This window comes from Gavia stellata, chromosome 4 (assembly GCF_030936135.1).
Source record: "Gavia stellata isolate bGavSte3 chromosome 4, bGavSte3.hap2, whole genome shotgun sequence".
NCBI classification, from domain to species: Eukaryota; Metazoa; Chordata; class Aves; order Gaviiformes; family Gaviidae; genus Gavia; species Gavia stellata.
The window spans coordinates 1,221,388-1,237,419 of NC_082597.1; the positions used below are offsets into that span (position 1 = coordinate 1,221,388).

Below are 16,032 nucleotides of genomic sequence, written 5' to 3' on the forward strand. Positions count from 1 at the left end.
CCAGCTGTGCATGGTCCAGGCATGCATGGTCCAGCTGTGCATGGCCCGGGCACATGTGATCCAGGTGTGCACAGTCCAGCTGTGCATGGTCCAGGCATGCACGGTCCAGCTGTGCATGACCCAGGCACATGTGATCCAGGTGTGCATGGTCCAGCTGTGCATGGCCCAGGCACATGTGATCCAGGCATGCACAGTCCAGCTGTGCGTGGTCCAGGCATGCACGGTCCAGCTGTGCACAGTCCAGGCACGTGTGATCCAGGCATGCACAGTCCAGCTGTGCATGGCTTGGGCACATGTGATCCAGGTGTGCACAGTCTAGGCACGTGTGATCCAGGTGTGCACGGTCCAGCTGTGCATGGCCCAGGCATGCACGGTCCAGCTGTGCACGGTCCAGCTCCCTGCAGGAGGTGATCACATCATTCAACCCCCCTTGCAGCCCCGTGCCCGCTGCGCCAGCGCCGGATCCCTGCCCCTCGTCTCCGCGCAGGGAGCTGTGCCCGAGCCTTGCTGCTCTGCGGGGAGCCCAGCCCGGAGCTGGCTGCACCCCGCGTGTCCCCGCGTCCTCGTCCCTCAGCCCGGCCTCCCCGATGGCTGCACGGGGAAGGGCAGTGGGTGCCCCTTTCCTCTCCCGGCTCCGCTCTCCTCCAGCTGAGCTGCCACCCACCCTGCGGTCCCCACCGCCACCACCGCTCCCGTGCCCACGCGGGCGCTGGCCCCGCTCCGGCTGCACCGGCGGCACAGCCGGGCCCAGCGGGGCGGTGGGATTTCAGCTCCTCCTCGGCAGCAACTTTGGCAGCAGCTGACGGCGCAGTGCCGACAGCAGCGGAGAGCAGCTTTGAGGGGGTTGCGGCACGGTTTCTGCCAGCCCGCCGTGCAAGACTGCGCTCAGTTTTACCGCAAGCATCTCGCTTTTGAGGGGGACGGTTGATAAATGGGCTCTCGCGCTCCCTTTCCCCCCTCCCCGGCCCCGCGCAGCGTGGGATCGGCGGCCGGCAGATTGCTTGGGGCCTCATTGCCGAGCGACGGGGATGTGCCTTTTAGAAAGCGGATGTGCCTGGCATTAAATCAGCATCCCAGAACGCTCCGGTGGCGTGGGCGATCCTCCAGCTCGGCACCGGGATACACGGGGTTGGATGTGACGGATGGAGCCTGCAGCCATGCTTTGGGCGTGGGAGCGGGGTTCGAGCTCAGATGTCCTGAATATCGGGATGCTCGGATCTCCCCAATATCGGGATGCTCGGATGTCCCCAATATCGGGATGCTCGGATGTCCCCGCTTGCTCCCAAGGCGCAGGGCTGCAGTTCAGCCCCGAGTGCTGCCGCCCTTGCCCGCGGTGGAGAGGGTCGTGCCGGCAGCGGAGGTGTCTCATCCGTGCCGTTAGCCGTGGCAGACCCCGGTTCGGTGGTTGTGCCGGCACGGGGCTGGCTGCCTCCCACCGGGCAGAGGATCTGGCAGCTCAGGGGTGATGAGGGGGGCAGAAACAGGCTCCCGAGGGGAACGGGAGGTTTGGGGTGAGATCGGGGTGCAGGGCCTGGAGCTCTCGGTGGAGGGGGGCTTGGAGCAGTTTGGGTTTGCAAATCCCTTTCACCTTCCCGGCTCTTAGCAAAGGCCGGAGTCAGATCTCCTGGGACCGAGCTGCCCCGTGGGGTATTTTAGAAAGGGGGTGATTACTTTTCCCATCCCACCAGGTTTTCCTGGAGCAGCTGTGTGCCCTCCCTGCATCCCCCAGCCTTGCTTTCCGGCAAGGGGCTGCTCCAGGGCTCCCGATGCCGTGCCGCCCTGTGAGCCTTCAGCCCTGGGCTCCGCCGGCGTCCCTGCCTGCCCCAGCCTCGCAGCGCACGGTGCCTTCTCCTACCCGCCCCGTCGCAAACCCTGCGGCAAGGAGGGGAAGCTCTGGAGCTGGCGGGGGTGACTGCGGAGACACGGAGCTTCTGCACGGGGCGACCTGGTCCCGGGAGGGACGGTCACACCGCCCGCGTCCCTGTGCCGATGCGGCACAGGGATGAGCGTCCCTGCCCCGATGCGGCACAGGGATGAGCGTCCCTGCCTGCCCTGGCTCTGGCTCGCAGCCTGCCGGGCGTTACAGCGCTCGTTCGTCTTTTTAATCGGGGGAAGGAGCTGTTTTCCTGAAAAACAAAAGCTATTTCTGGCCAAGCCACTTATCCCTGGGTGCAGCGCTGAGCGAGGAGGGGTGTCTCAAGGGAGGGCGAGGGAGAAAGAAGAAATCCTTTTGCTGATTTAACAGGTTGGCTTCTTCCAGACAGCTCCTCGAATGATCCAGCTCAGCAAATTGATTGCTGTACAAAGCCTCGGTAGGGGCTTTGAGTTTTTCCCCTTGTATTTTTATTATCATCACGGTCCACTCTGAACAAATTCCTGCCTCTTACCTGGGAGCAGCTATTAGGTAGCCTTGAAAAATGAGGAGCTTTCCTTTCCAGCCTGCTGCCGGAGCCCGAAGACCGGCAGCCCGGGCTGTGCCCGCGGGAAAGTGGTGAATTTGGGGGACCGCGGGGCGCAGCGGCTTGTCACTTCAGTTACAGGAGCATCTCGTAGCGTGGGGACGAACGGTGGCGAGAGGAGGTTGAACTCCTGCCGCCCGCCCTCCCGTGTTGCAGAGGGACGTCCCTGGGGACACGGGACCAGTGCTGATAACCCAGGGCTGGCTTTGCTGGGGAAGTCCCTGGCTCGGGGCATCCCTTGGGATGAGCCGAAGGCTCCGCCCGGCGCAGCTGCGGGCGCTGGCAAACCCGAGTCGTGGGCGCAGCATCCTCCGGGAGATGCAGGGCAGGGACCTGGTTTCCAACCTCGCTTGAACTGCTGCATTTCCCACCCTGCTGCTGACGGGCGAAAAAAAAACCCACCCAACCCCAAAACCGCCGAGCAGCGGGATCACCGGCAGCCGCGGGAGCTCGCCCCGGCTGTGCCAAGCATGCTCACCCTCGGCGCGGCACGGGCAGGGCGGCAGCGGGCAGCAGCTCCCCGCTCGCTTCTGCTCCGCACCGGTAACACCTGGAAAATAAGCTTGGCCTTTGGAAGCTGGAAAAGGACAAAGCTGTCAGGGGAAGGAGCTTTAATGAATGTGTGCTGCCCTTTCACCCGCCGCCGCCTCCGCTCCCTCCCGCGCCCGGCAATAAGCCAGCTCGGCCGTGAACTGCATGAAAACCAAATAAATCCGCTGCCGGGTCGCCGGTGCGGCCGCCCTCGCCCTCCACCCACCCAGGCGACAAGCCCGATGCCGGGGCAGCGCTCACCCCCGTTCTGGCCGTGCCGCTTGTGCCGCGGGTGCACCCCGGGTGCCGGGGGGTGAGGAGCCGGGGCTCTGCCAGAGAGCGGTGGCACTAACCCCCTCCGTGGCCGGGTCCGGAGGTCGCTCCCATCCCGGTGCTGCACCCTCTTCCCCGGGCAGAGCCGGCGCGGCAGCCGGCATCCAAGCTGGCTCGGCACCAGAACCGGGTCCAGCATCAGGTTTGGGGGCACCCGCTTGTTTTTCAGCCGTGAAGTGCCTTCCACGTGTGGTAGCGCTTCATTCGGGCTCCTTATCGTCTCTATATTATTTTAACCTGGAAGGAACTTATTTCCATTAGAATTGGAGCCTTCGCGGCGTATTTTGCATTTAAAATGCTTCATGTGATTAAGCGCTGAAAGAAACAGGTATTAATTTTGCGTCTTGCCGGGGCACTCGCCTTCCTGTTGATCCCTCCCTTTGTGCGGGGAACAAAGCAATTTAATTTGGTAACGGGGACGAGTGGTCCCTCTGATCAGGTACGTGCCAAGCTCAGGTGAGCCGCCGAAGGCCGGTAATTGGGATTAGCGGGCAAACGAGCCGCCCGCTCTCGCCCCGGCTGGGCGCGGGGGGCAATGCCAGCCCTTCCAGCCGCCGCGGCGGGCGCTGACGGCTCGTGCCACCTCTCTTTTGCAGGGCTATCAAGAACGGCAAAGGGCTGCACAGCAAGAAGGAGGTGCCGATTCACCGGGTGGCCGACATCTCCGGGGTAAGGACCTTCCAGCGCGCAGCGTGGGGAGTGGCTGCGCCGGCTGTGCCACGTGTGAGGTTGTTTGCCGGGATGGGGCATGTGGAGCAGAGCCGGAGAGGTGCCGGGTGCCGGTGCTCCTGCACGGCCCGTGGTCCCGCTCGTTGCCTGCGGGATGTGTGGGAATCTGGCAGGCATGGCCCCTGCCCGCCGGCTCTGCCGGAGCAGCCGCGACACCCAGCTGGGTGTAGGGCAGCCCGTCCTCCTCCACCGGGGCTGGTGACCCCCCAAGTGCCACTGCAGAAGCTATTTGTCACCCCCGGCGCACCCCAAAAGGGTGAAATGAGATTTCTCCTGGGGGTTTCTCTTCTCCGGGGGGCAGTGGGGAGGTCTCACCGCGTGCCCCGTGCTGGCGTCACCATGAGCGTCGGTGACGAAGGGGACCCTGCGGTGCCGCAGGGTTTTGCCGTGCGGCGCTCCCGCGACCGTGCCGGATCCGTTCATAAAGCGGCAGAGGGGGGCTGTGTCCATGCCTCCATCCTGGGTTTGGTGCCCTGGCTCTCGAGAAGGTCCTTCGTCCCCTCGGGGGGACGGAGCTCTGTCCTGGGCACCCCAATTCCTGCACTGTCCTGGGCACCCCAATTCCTGCGCTGTCCTGGGCACCCCAATTCCTGCGCTGTCCTGGGTACCCCAATTCCTGCCCGCACAAGCCTCCTGCCCTGCTTTTAATCGCTGGGGTGTCCACTGCTCGTAGGAGATGGAGATTTCTCATCCTCGTGGGGTCCCCACCGGACGGGGCACAGGGCAGGGTGCTGCCCGTGCTGGCACCCGCTCCTGGGGACACCCCCGCGGCAGAGCTGCCGCCTCCCCGGGGCTCGGCTGCCTTTTAAAAAACAGACACTGGTGCGATTGCCCGCGAAAAGCGAGACAAACCGGCGGTGGTGGGATGCGGGGAGGTCCCTGCTCCGAGCCCCCCGGCCCCTGTCCCGGCAAGGTCCCCGCGCCGGAGCCGTGCTGCCGCCGGGATCGTTAGGAGCCCCCGTAACTCAATCAGGGCAGCCAGCAAAAGGGTTGGAGCCGGATGGGAGGGAGAGGGCCCCCGCAAACAAAATTAGGCTGTTACATCACGGCTTTTATGAAGATTTGTTAATCGTTTTTAATCTTTAATAGTTTTCTGTAAATTGATCCCGGCCTTAGTTAGCCGCGTGTCAGCAGTTGTGCGGCGTGATGAATGCGGGCGCGCGCCGGACTGACAGCGGGTGCTTTACCACTGCCAAAATATTTCAGTGTGAATTAGCGTCAGCGTGTTCCTCCCGCGGCACGGGCACGCGCCGGGGTCGGCGAGCACCGGGGTCCCGCGGGGTTCGGGGCGGCGGGAGGGTGCGCGTGGTGATCCCCCGGGCTCTGCTGTCCCTCCCGGCTCCCCGGCACCAAACTGGAGCCTCTCCGGCTTTGCGCCGGGATGGGAGGCAGGAGCCAGGCAGGGCTGAGGCAAGGCGATATATTGGGGTGCAGGTGACCCCAACTGCAGAGCTTGATGGCGATGCAGAGGCAGAGAGCCACCGGGCAGAGGTGGCTGTGCGTGACGTGGCACGGTCTCCGTCCGTCCCCTCCCAGCCGTGGCCCCACAGCCCCTGTGCCGCTGCCAAACCCGCTTGGTGCCATGCGTGCAGCAGCAGCGCTCAGCCCCGGCCCCCCGGGGCGTGGGAGCCTGTCAAGGCGCGGTCGGCCCCGGGTGCCGCAGCGGGATGTCCGAGACCGGTGCTGCGCCATCGCACAGGACCCCTACAGCGGTTTCGGCTGAGGCCAGGCATGGTGCGTGCCGGCGGAGGAGGAACGGCAGCTCTTCCGCTCCGCAGCTGGGCAGCATCCAAGGCAGCGGGCTCGGTCCCCCTGTGCGCAGCCAGCTGCGGCACCGGTTTGCCCGGCGGAGAGCAGGCGGCATCGCTGCTGAGCTCCGCGTCACTCCGGCAAAGGGGCATCGGCGCTGGCACGGCACTAGTGATGGATTGGCTCCTGTGCCATTGCTCTGGGTCCCTCGTCTGCTGGAGACAGCCCTGTCCCCGGGCTCTTCCGTAGGCAATGCTCCTGCGGTTTTGCCTGGCTGTGCCCGCTGCCCTTCCCCGGCGTGGCATCTCCCCTTGCTGCGGCACTCCGTGGGGAAACGGCATCGGGAAAACACGGGCTTTTGGGCTGTTTCGCCTTTCAGGTCGCGGTGACGTGGCGGGCACAGGACCCTCGGTGCCACCCACGCCTCGGCCCCCAACCCTGACCCGTGCCGGTGCATCCCATGGGGTGGCTTCGGCGCATCCCTCGCCCATGGATGTCAACCTGTGCTGTCCACCGGCGTGACACCATCACTGTGTCCTTGTCCCTGGGTCATCACCTCTGTCCCCACCCTGTCAAGCTGCCAGTCCCCAGCTCTGCCTTACACTGCCTCCCCATTCCCGAGCATCCCGGCTGGCTCGGCGACCGGGATGCAAAAGCCAGTGAATTAGCTGAAACGCAGGATTCAGCCCGGTTTTCCCGGCTCCGGCGCAGCCTCCTGTCCTCCTGTGCTGGCTCGTGCTGGGAAATGCCACTTCCCTGTGGTGTGGGCTATCCGATGGCTGCTGCCCTTTTGTGCGCTGGGCCGGAGGATGCCAGGGCATCCCAGGAGCATCCCACTCCTCTCCAACATCCCGAGCCCTCCCCAATCCCATCCCCATCCCCATCCTCGCCCTTCCCACAGGCAGGCATTCCCCACCTGCCCGCAGCTGCAAAGGCAAGCAGCATCCCTCCTCGTGGACCTGCGATGCTGCAGGCAAGAAAAATCCTCCCCAAAAAATAGAGAAAAAGCAAAGAGCAATAGAAATCGGCGCTGGCTCGCTTCTCCCGTGCAAGCGCGCGGCAGCCCGGCCGCCCGAAAGCCTCCTGTCCTTGTGAAGAGTCCTTGAATAATTTTGCATAATTGGCAGAGCTTCAGATAAAAGTGGAGTTAGGATGATATTTCTTTTCCTCGCTGTATTTATGCATAATTTCCCTTCAATTCCCAGCTAATTAAACGCTGGAAATGTTAAAATAATAGTAAGGGGGTTGATGCTACCTGGGCGGGAGGTGCAGGCAGGGAGCGGGGCGGGCAGAGCCGGCAGCACCCCGGTGGGACGCCTCGGTCCGTCGTGAATTGGGGGGCCCCGAAAAGGCGCGGGATGGGGGTGCCGGGGGGTTTGCCCCCTCCCCGAGGTGGCTGGATGAAGTGTGGGGGGGTGGGGGGTGCCCTGGAATCGCCTCTTTCTCCCCAGGGACAGTGAAAGGAGCCGGAGCTGCCAGCTCGGTGGCAGGGATCGGATCCTGCCCGGCCCTGGGCAGCGCTGAAGGTGGGAGCCGAGGCTCGGCGCAGCCGGGACGGGGAGGGGGAGACGCCAGCGCGGCGGAGACCCCCCGCTTCTCTTCCCCGTCTGAATTTATCCGGTGATGCCTCCCAGCCGCCGGCACGTGCTCCCGTGCGTCCGGCAGATCCGAGAGCCTCTGTCACCACGTCTCCGTGCAGGCACGTCCGATGGCGTCCCCTCGCCGGGATACGCCAGGGCTGGGAGCATCCCGAGCCGGGACCCGCTCCTGCACGAACCCACCGCAGACCCGGTGCTCAGCCGCGCTCCCGGTGCCGTGGCCCCTCCGGAGGCTGCCGGACCGGCTCCTGCAGCGGGATCGGTGCGGGTTGGGGAATGTTTGCCTGTCCCAGGCTGCTCTGGGGCGGTTGGCCCTTCGCCGTCCTGTGCCGAGCCGGAGGAGCGTGGGGTCGCCGGCCCTGGAGAGCAGATCCAGGGGAAGCAGGTCCGGCAGCTCCTCGTCTCCGTCCCCTCTGAACCACAGCGCCTGTGTCTGGCTGTCCCCGAGGCACCCGCTGGGTCCCTGCCGGAGCTGGGGATGGCGGTGCGGGATGATCGGCTCATTCCTCCCACCGCAGAGCCCTCCGGAGCAGGAGCCGGCCCTGGCAGTGAAGGGCATCCGCGCGTGTCCTTCAGCACGAAGCCAAAGGCTGGACGTGGCGGCAGTGCCGGCTTATCTGGGCGGCTGCGAGCTCTCCGCACCAGCTGCCACCCGTCCCTAAGGCCACCCATCGCGTAGTCATGCACCCGTGTGCCGGGCTGGCACGACGGCTCAGACCTGTGCCAGGGAGCCAGAGCCGCCCCGAGCGCTCCCAAAATTCACTCCCGGAAATCGCTCCCGGCGTCGGCACAGCCATCTCCTCTGCCGACATCTGCTACCCCTGCTCTTTCCTCGTCCCGCCGGCTGCTCGGCACCGCAGCCCCGGCGCCTCGGCGGGCGATGCCAGACACGTGCCATCCCAGGGGAGCCCAACCGGCTGGGCTCGGGATGGGGCTGCAGCACGGCGCTTACCGCTGCCGGGGAGAGATGCGGGAGTTTCGGCCGCTGCGAAGCAGCCACGAGGTCTACGCGGGGACGGGGACAGGGACAGGACCGGCTCCGTGGTGAGCATTGGTGCTGCCGCATGTCCCGCTGCTCCGGTCGGTGGGGACGGCTGGAGGGGAAGCCCCTCAGTGGGGGTGAAGGATGCACTTGGGGGTCCTGCATCCCCAGCGTTAAACGCTGCAGCCCAGCGCCTGAGCCCCACCTCTCCCTGCTCCCACGGTCTCCGTTTCGGCGGGCACCGTCCCCTGGCCGTGCACCGCGGGGCGGCCACCGATCACCCTCGGTGGGGTCTGGGTCAGCCCCGGTGGTGGCGGCGAGGCCGTGCCCTGGGGAGCTGTTGGGCAGAGGCCAGCGCAGCCCCGTTTTCGGGAGGATCCAAGGGGACCGTGTGTGCTGGGTCAAACCCCCAGCCCCTGCGTCACGTCCAGCTTTTCCCGGCACCCGCGGCGAGCAGGAGCCTGTGTGGTGGAGGTGGCATCACCCACACCCAGGAGCACGGGTGCTTTGGCAGGCAAGGCTGCAAGAAAGCAGCCCGGAGCATCCTCCCAGCAGCGCGGCTCCCCTCCGCCTTAACGCCCAAAGCCCCGAATAAACCCGCCCTAACGGGGACGTCGGGGACCCAGTGGGAATCCGTCCCCGCCGTGCCGGGCTGCCGGCGCGCCTCGCCGTGCGGGAATCACCGCTCTCCGCTTATTATTCCACCGTCCCGATGGGCGCTGGCACTTCTCTTGCCCCTCTTGCTGCTTGGCGTCGTGCAAATCCCGGTGGGTTTTTAAGGTCGTTCTCCGGCACGTTCCAACGCCGCCGCCTCCTTTCGGCGCTGGTGGCAGCCGGAGCAGGGAAGCCCACCCCACGGTGGGCTCCTTCTTGCAGCTCTTTTTTTTTTTAACTTAAGCTAATCAAATCGTGACTGTACAGTGATTACCACTAATTAGTAGCCTTCATTAGCGGCTCCCATTTTAGATTTGCATATGTTAGACCTAAGCGGTTAACGTCGGGTAGTGCGGTTTTTCTTTGCGTGCAGATTGCACTTACATGTGTTGTATTAACTTCTTGACTGCACATCTGCTAAAAAAACCTCCCCGGGCGCGTTCCGTGCACGCAGAGCACGTGGCGGCGAGCGATCGGCGGCGAGCGTGGTGGCGAGCGATGCAGCGGGATTTCGGGGGGGGGGGCTTTGTCTGCCAGCCCTGCCCCGGCTGGGGTGCTGGAGGGGGTGGGTTTGCCTGGGACCCCTTCGCGGCTGGACGGGGTGGGTGCCTGCAGCGAAGGGAGCTGGGACGTCGGCACCAAGGTGCTGCTCGAGCATCGGCACGTGGCCGCGCTGCCGCCCCGAGCCTTGCGGCATCCCCCAGGTGCTGGGAGAAAGGTGCCAAAGCACCGGTGTGGCAGGTGACGGTGACCTTGCCTGTGCCGAAGCTGGAGGATGGCAGCTCTGGCACTTGGGGACCACTGAGATCTGCGCCCGCTCGATGCGCAGGGCGGCTCCAGGTTGCAGACCGGCAGCACCCGGGGCTGCCGCCACGGCACGGGCCAGCTCCACGCAGCCGGCGGCTTCGGGTCCGCTGCACCGAAGTGGTTTAAAATGGGGAGGCAGGCAAACGCCGGCCCCCTTGCTCTTGCCGTTCCGCGAGCTGCTCGCGCTGCCAGCACTGATACCTGCCGGAGCCGCCGGCAGAGCTGCGGGCAGAGCTGCGGGCAGAGCTGCGCGGCTCCGGCTCCTTTGGCTCCCCGTGCTCGTGCGCAGCTCCCCCATCCCCGGAGAGGCCGCTGCCATCTTACAGCCTGCTCTGGAAGCAGCTCCGTCTCCTCCGGCAGCCGATGCCAGCGCCTTGCCCCTCCCGCCCTGGCTCCCAGCCTCTGCTCCGGAGGTTCACAGCCGCCTCCGCTCGCCGCCTTCCCCGGCCGAGCCCCTTCCCTCCCCACGCCACTGCCTTTCCAACGCTGGCGGCTTGCATTTGGCTTAATAAAAGTTATTAAGCCCCGCTCCGACCCCGGCCGTGGACCTGGTCCTGCCTCCATCCCCGCCTGGGAGCGCCGGCGCCAGGTCCTACCGAAAAACCCGCCTGGTTTTGGCCGTGGCACGCTCCCTTCTCTCCTCTGCAGCTCATTTTTCTAAATTAAGGCCTGAGTGAGATAAAAAGCCACCTGGCTGCCTTTTATTTTGGGAGCTGCTTGTTTTTTTTCCTTGGGTAAATAAATGGGGAGCTTGCAACACGGAGCCTCTTGCCTCCGGCACAGGCGGCACGCAGAGGTGCCGGCCAAGGTCGCTGCGCCGAAGCCGGACGCCACGCCGGCGGGCTGAGATGGGCGCTGGGGTCTGCGGTTCCCCGGCTGCAACTGCAGCACACGGAGGGGTTTCAGCCGGCCCCGGCACTCGGCATCGGGTCTGCCGGCGTGTGGGTGCTGCACTGGCGGTGCTGCGTGATGCCGCTGGCCGGGCACCCGGGGGGACCCGCGCTGCTCTGCGCCGGGGGCCCCCGACACCCGCCGCCAGCCCCGGCCTCCCGAGCTACTTGGCAGCTCGTTAAGTTTTTATTAATGACCGTGCCTGAATTTATAGGCAGTGGCCTGCTGCTGGGAAGGGAGCGGGCGGTGGGCTGGGGGGGGTCCTGGGAAAGGGGAGGCACGGGCTGCTCCGTTATGGAGGGGAGGGATGGGGCAGGATCCTGCCTGCCTGCTCCTGCCTGCACCCAGGCAGCCATCCCCAGGCTGGAGCCGTCGGAGCGCGTGCCCCCGGGACGTGGGTGCAGGCGTGGGGTGCGCCGTCCGCCCCGAGCCGGGAGAAGTCGGCTCCCCGCCCGCATCCTGCATCCCTCCCCAGCGGCACCGGGCAGGCGAGGCCGATCCGGGCATCCAGCCCGCGGCAAGGAGCGGCCGCTGTCCCCACCGCGAGGGACGTCGGGGTGCTCGGCGGGTCCCCGCACATCGAGGGGGGCGGTCGGTGCCCCCGGCACGCTGCGCCCCCCGCCCTGACCCCCCCTTTTCTCCCCCTCCCAGGACACCCAGAAGGCGAAGCAGTTCCTGCCCTTCCTGCAGCGCGCCGGCCGCTCCGAGGCCGTGGTGGAGTACGTCTTCAGCGGCTCCCGGCTGAAGCTCTTCATGCCAAAGGAAACCTGCCTCATCACCTTCCTGCTCGCAGGTGAGCCCCCGCCGCCCCGGCCGGGCGCAGGATCCGGCCCCCGCCGCTGCCTGCCTGGATGGGGGGGGTCTTCGCCCCGCGCAGGGGGCACGGTCCTCCCTCACCCCCATGGGGCAGCGGGTGAAGTTAATGGTGGTGCTGCCAACGGGTGGATCTGGGGGGGTTGACTGAGCCGGGGAGCACTAATCAGAGCTGCCCGGAGGGTTCGGCTGGCAGCGGGACGGGCAGACGGTGCCGGGGTGTCACCCAGCAGTGCGCCGGGACGGGGAAACCCATCGCCGGTGAGAGCGTTGGCTCGTAGAGCGTGCACCGGCGCTGCCGGATCCCTCGATGGGAGAGGATGTGGGGCGGCTTATCTCTCGCTCCCGTTTCTATGGCAATCACCGTGTAGAAAGGATGACCCTGAACACCGATCGTTCACAACTTGGTTATGAAAAATTCAATAAGCGTATAAATAGATCTTATATGGGGATAAAAACACCGAGGTTTCTGTAAGCAACAGCTCTTGCCGCTCCCACCGAAGGAATATTTATCCTGGGTGGGGAGCGTGGCGGCCGGCATGGAGCCGGGAATTCGTTGTCCGCCCCTTTGTTCCCAGAGACGGGGAACAGCGCGTGAGCTCGCGGAGCCAGCGTGCGGCACAGGAGCGGCTCCTTGCCCACGCTGCCTGCGCCCGCTGGCCCCGGCCCTGCCCTTCGCCGTCCCCCAAGGCCGCCGGCACCCAGGCTGGGGAGCGCCGAGGGCTTTGGGGAGCGGGAAGGACCGCGCCTGCTCTCGGTGATGCTCCCGGAGCGCGGCTCAAACCGCTGGCCCAGGGTGACCAGGAGCGACGCCGCGGTCCCCGCCTCTTCGCCCGCTCGCTCTGGTGAGCAAACCCCGGTCCCTTGCACCCATTGCACCCAAAGGTGCGCGTCCCTGCCTGTCCCCCATCCACCTGAGCTCCGGGTGCCGGCGGACCGCTCGCACCGCCCGCCTGCTCCTCGTGGTCTGTAGGACACGGCCAGCCTGGCTTTGGGACACCCAGTCCCACCAGTGACCCCCACCATCACCCTCCAGTGACCGAACCTCCCCGGAGCGATGCTCTCCCCTGGGGACAGCCCGTCGCCGGGGCCAGCCGGAGCACCAGCATCCCCAGCCCTGCTCCAGGCTGGCTCCTGCCGCGTGGGAAGCGTGTCCTAAACCTGTCCTTCTCTGTGTGCTTGTGCGTATAAATAGTCCCACAGTCTTATTTATAATTAACCATTCTTAAAGTCAGCTGCAAAAGACGGGGAAACGAGACTCCCCCTTGCCTGCGACTGAGACATTAAAATTTTAAGAAGCGATAAAACTCCCACGTGCTCGGGAGGAGGAATTTAGATATATTTAAATATTTCTGATTTAAAAGGCTGCCGCTGGGTTCGGCCGCGGATTGTACGCGACAATCCTGCCGGCTCCTCCGAGCGCTCCCTGCGAGAGGAGCTGGTGGCACAGCACCCGTCCCGGCGGATCCGGCATCGTCCCCGGGTCCCACTGGCCCGCTCGGAGATGCTCTCCAATTTCGAGCCCCACATTTGGCTTGGCCAGGGTGGGATTTGCTTCGCTCCCGGTGCTTGAGCGGCTGTTCCGTGGGAGCGGGGAAGGAGCAGTCGCGGTTCCCGGCAGCGGCAGCCCGGTGTGCCCCATCCTTTTCCTCGCCGGCGGGATGCCGGCGGCCGATGCTGGGGCTGGGGCTGTGCGCCCCGGGTCCCACGGGACCTCCGCGGGTTCGGCAGCGGTGAATCCCCTTCCCACGGCGGGACCAACAGGCTCCCGCTGTCCCTCCCCGGGGACCGGCGGTTAAATACCCCCGTCCGTGCCGGTGACGGTGGCTCGCGGCGGCTCGTGGCAAGTCTCCGGCTCGGCCTTTCCGCTTAGTCGGGTAATTTTTAAATTAAAGGGGAGGGCGCTGGGGCGGCCTGGAAATGGATGGCTCCGGGGGGAGCGCGCCCGCTGCAAGTTATATTTAATCCCCGTTGCTGTGGAGACCGACTGGCTGTCGCCCGCTCCCGGGGGCTGATTTTGCTCCAAAAAGTTCCCAAAGTGGTGAAACTCCCCCCCGGCCAGGCTGCCTGGGGTGGCCCCGGGGGTCCCCCGAGCCCTTGGGGGGGTCCTTGGAGCGATTGGGGTGCCGCTGCGGCCGGGGTGCCCGTGGGGTGCAGCGGGCAGCGATGGTCTGAGTCACCCCGGCCGCCTCCTTCGCCACCTCCGCGCTGCCCGGCGCCGGGCAGCTCAATTAGAGGGCTGGAAATAACGAGCAGGCGACTCGTCACCTACGGCAAAGCCTGGCCCCCGCTCCGGAGCCAAGGTTTTGGGGTGCCGGGTGCCACGGGACCGCTGTGCCCCTGGGCAGCCGCAGCCCTGCAGGAAATGCAGCTGCATCCCGTTGCAGCAGTGGCTGCGTCTCCGGGAGTGCCCTGCATCGCACAGGATCGTCCTGCATCGCACAGGAGCATCCTGCATTGCACAGGAGCATCCCATGTTGCACAGGATCATCCCGTGCTGCACAGGATCATCTTGCATTGCACGGAATCATCCTGCATTGCACAGGATCATCCTGCATCACACAGGAGCATCCTGCATTGCGCAGGGTCATCCCATGTTGCACAGGATCATCCTGCATCGCACAGGAGCATCCTGCATCGCACAGATTCGTCCCCTGTTGCACAGGATCATCCTGCATTGCACAGGATCATCTTGCATTGCACGGAATCATCCTGCGTTGCACAGGGTCATCCTGTGTTGCACAGGATCGTTCTGCATTGCACAGGATTGTACTGTGTTGCACAGGATCACTCTATGTTGCACAGGATCATCCCGTGCTGCACAGGATCATCTTGCATTGCACAGGATCATTCTGCATTGCACAGGATCATCCTGCATCACACAGGAGCATCCTGCATTGCGCAGGGTCATCCCATGTTGCACTGGATCATCCTGCGTCGCACAGGGTCGTTCTGCATTGCACAGGATCATTCTGCACTGCACAGGATCATCCCGTGCTGCACAGGTGCATCCTGCGTTGCACAGGATCATCCTGCGTCGCACAGGGTCATTCTGCATTGCGCAGGGTCATCCCACGTTGCACAGGATCATCCTGCATCACACAGGAGCATCCTGCATTGCACAAATTCATCCCATGTTGCACCGGAGCATCCTGCATTGCACAGGAGCATCCTGCATTGCACAAATTCATCCTGCATTGCACCGGAGCATCCTGCATTGCACAGGACCATCCCGTGTTGCACAGGACCACCCCATGTTCATAGGGTCATCCTGCGTCGCTCAGGAGCACGCTGCATTGCTCAGGACCATCCTGATTTGCACATCCCAGAGCCGCAGCGTGCCGGAACAACCGGTCCCGGTCCCCTTAGCGCTGGGGGAGTACGCAGCTCCTGCTCCCCCTCCCCAGCTCTTCTCCGGGGAGACCTTCCCCAGCTGGGGCTCTCTAATCAAGCTGTATACACTAATTACGGGCTCCAAAGGCAGGTAACGTGCTAATTAGCCTGGAAGATGACGCGCCCCTTCTGTCTTCCCCCACTGCAGACCCCGCACATCTGCCAGCGTGGGTATTCCTGGGCTTTGGCTGGATTCCTCCCGGCATCCTGACGGCAGTGCCGGGAGCCGGCGCGGTGGATGCCGGCGAGCTCGGGGCATCAGCGCCGTCCCCTCCTCAGCCTGGCACGCGGGGTGATTCGCCCCCAGTTGCTCCGGCCGGTGGCAAAGCCTAAAGCAAGACCCCGGTGTCCGGTGGATGCAGCCCTGGAGGGGTCGGAGTGGCCCCTTCCTCGGCTGCCCTGGCACACCGTGGGGAGCCGCAGGGACGGCGGGTGCCCGGCTGGGTGAAGCCCTTTGGCGGCAGGGCCGGCACGCCGCGGCATGCCGGGTGGATGGCAGAGCCGGGCGGTTTTGGGATCCCACCCGCATCCCTGGCTGCCCTCACGGCTCTCCGGAAAGCTGCAAGGAAGCTGCCGGCACATACTGGCGCACCGTGCCCACCACCGTGCCCGCGGGAGCCGCCGGCGGGCAGGACCGGGGAGCTGGCACCTCTCCCAGCTCACGGCGCTGGAAAATTAAACTTTTACCCTGAGTAAGGCAAACTTGGTTATTGAAGCAGCTCCACCTCTAATGAGCCCGCGCCGCCCTCATCAATTATTCAGTGAAACAGCTAACGAAAGGTCAGGTGGCGGGGGGGCTCCCCGCCTTCCCAGGCCTCGGTTTTCGGGGGGGTGGGTCACTGCGGTGAGCCGCTGGCTGCACCGGGAGGGCGAAACGGGGGCGAGAGGAGAGGGGAGAAGAGAGGGGTCCTGCTGGGGGGGACCCCACCTGCACCAAACTGAGCGTAAGGGCAGAGCAGCCGGGTTGTCCCCCACCTCCAAGCGTTGGCACCCCGGGGGCGCCCAGCCCCGCGACGGCGGAGACTGCGTCTGGCTGAGCCCTGCTCTGTGGACCTGCTCTGTGGGGGTCCCTGCTCCGTGGTCCTGCTCCGTG

The 16,032-nt window shown here is 65.3% G+C and overlaps 1 protein-coding gene across 1 annotated transcript in view; it reads left to right on the forward strand.

The window, feature by feature from the left end:
• Window positions 1-16,032, forward strand: part of SND1 (staphylococcal nuclease and tudor domain containing 1) — a 137,644-nt gene that overhangs the window by 74,112 nt on the left and 47,500 nt on the right. Inside the window, 2 exon segments of the mRNA XM_059816483.1 lie at window positions 3,920-3,992; window positions 11,385-11,526. Of these exon segments, the coding sequence (XP_059672466.1) occupies window positions 3,920-3,992; window positions 11,385-11,526 (215 nt within the window).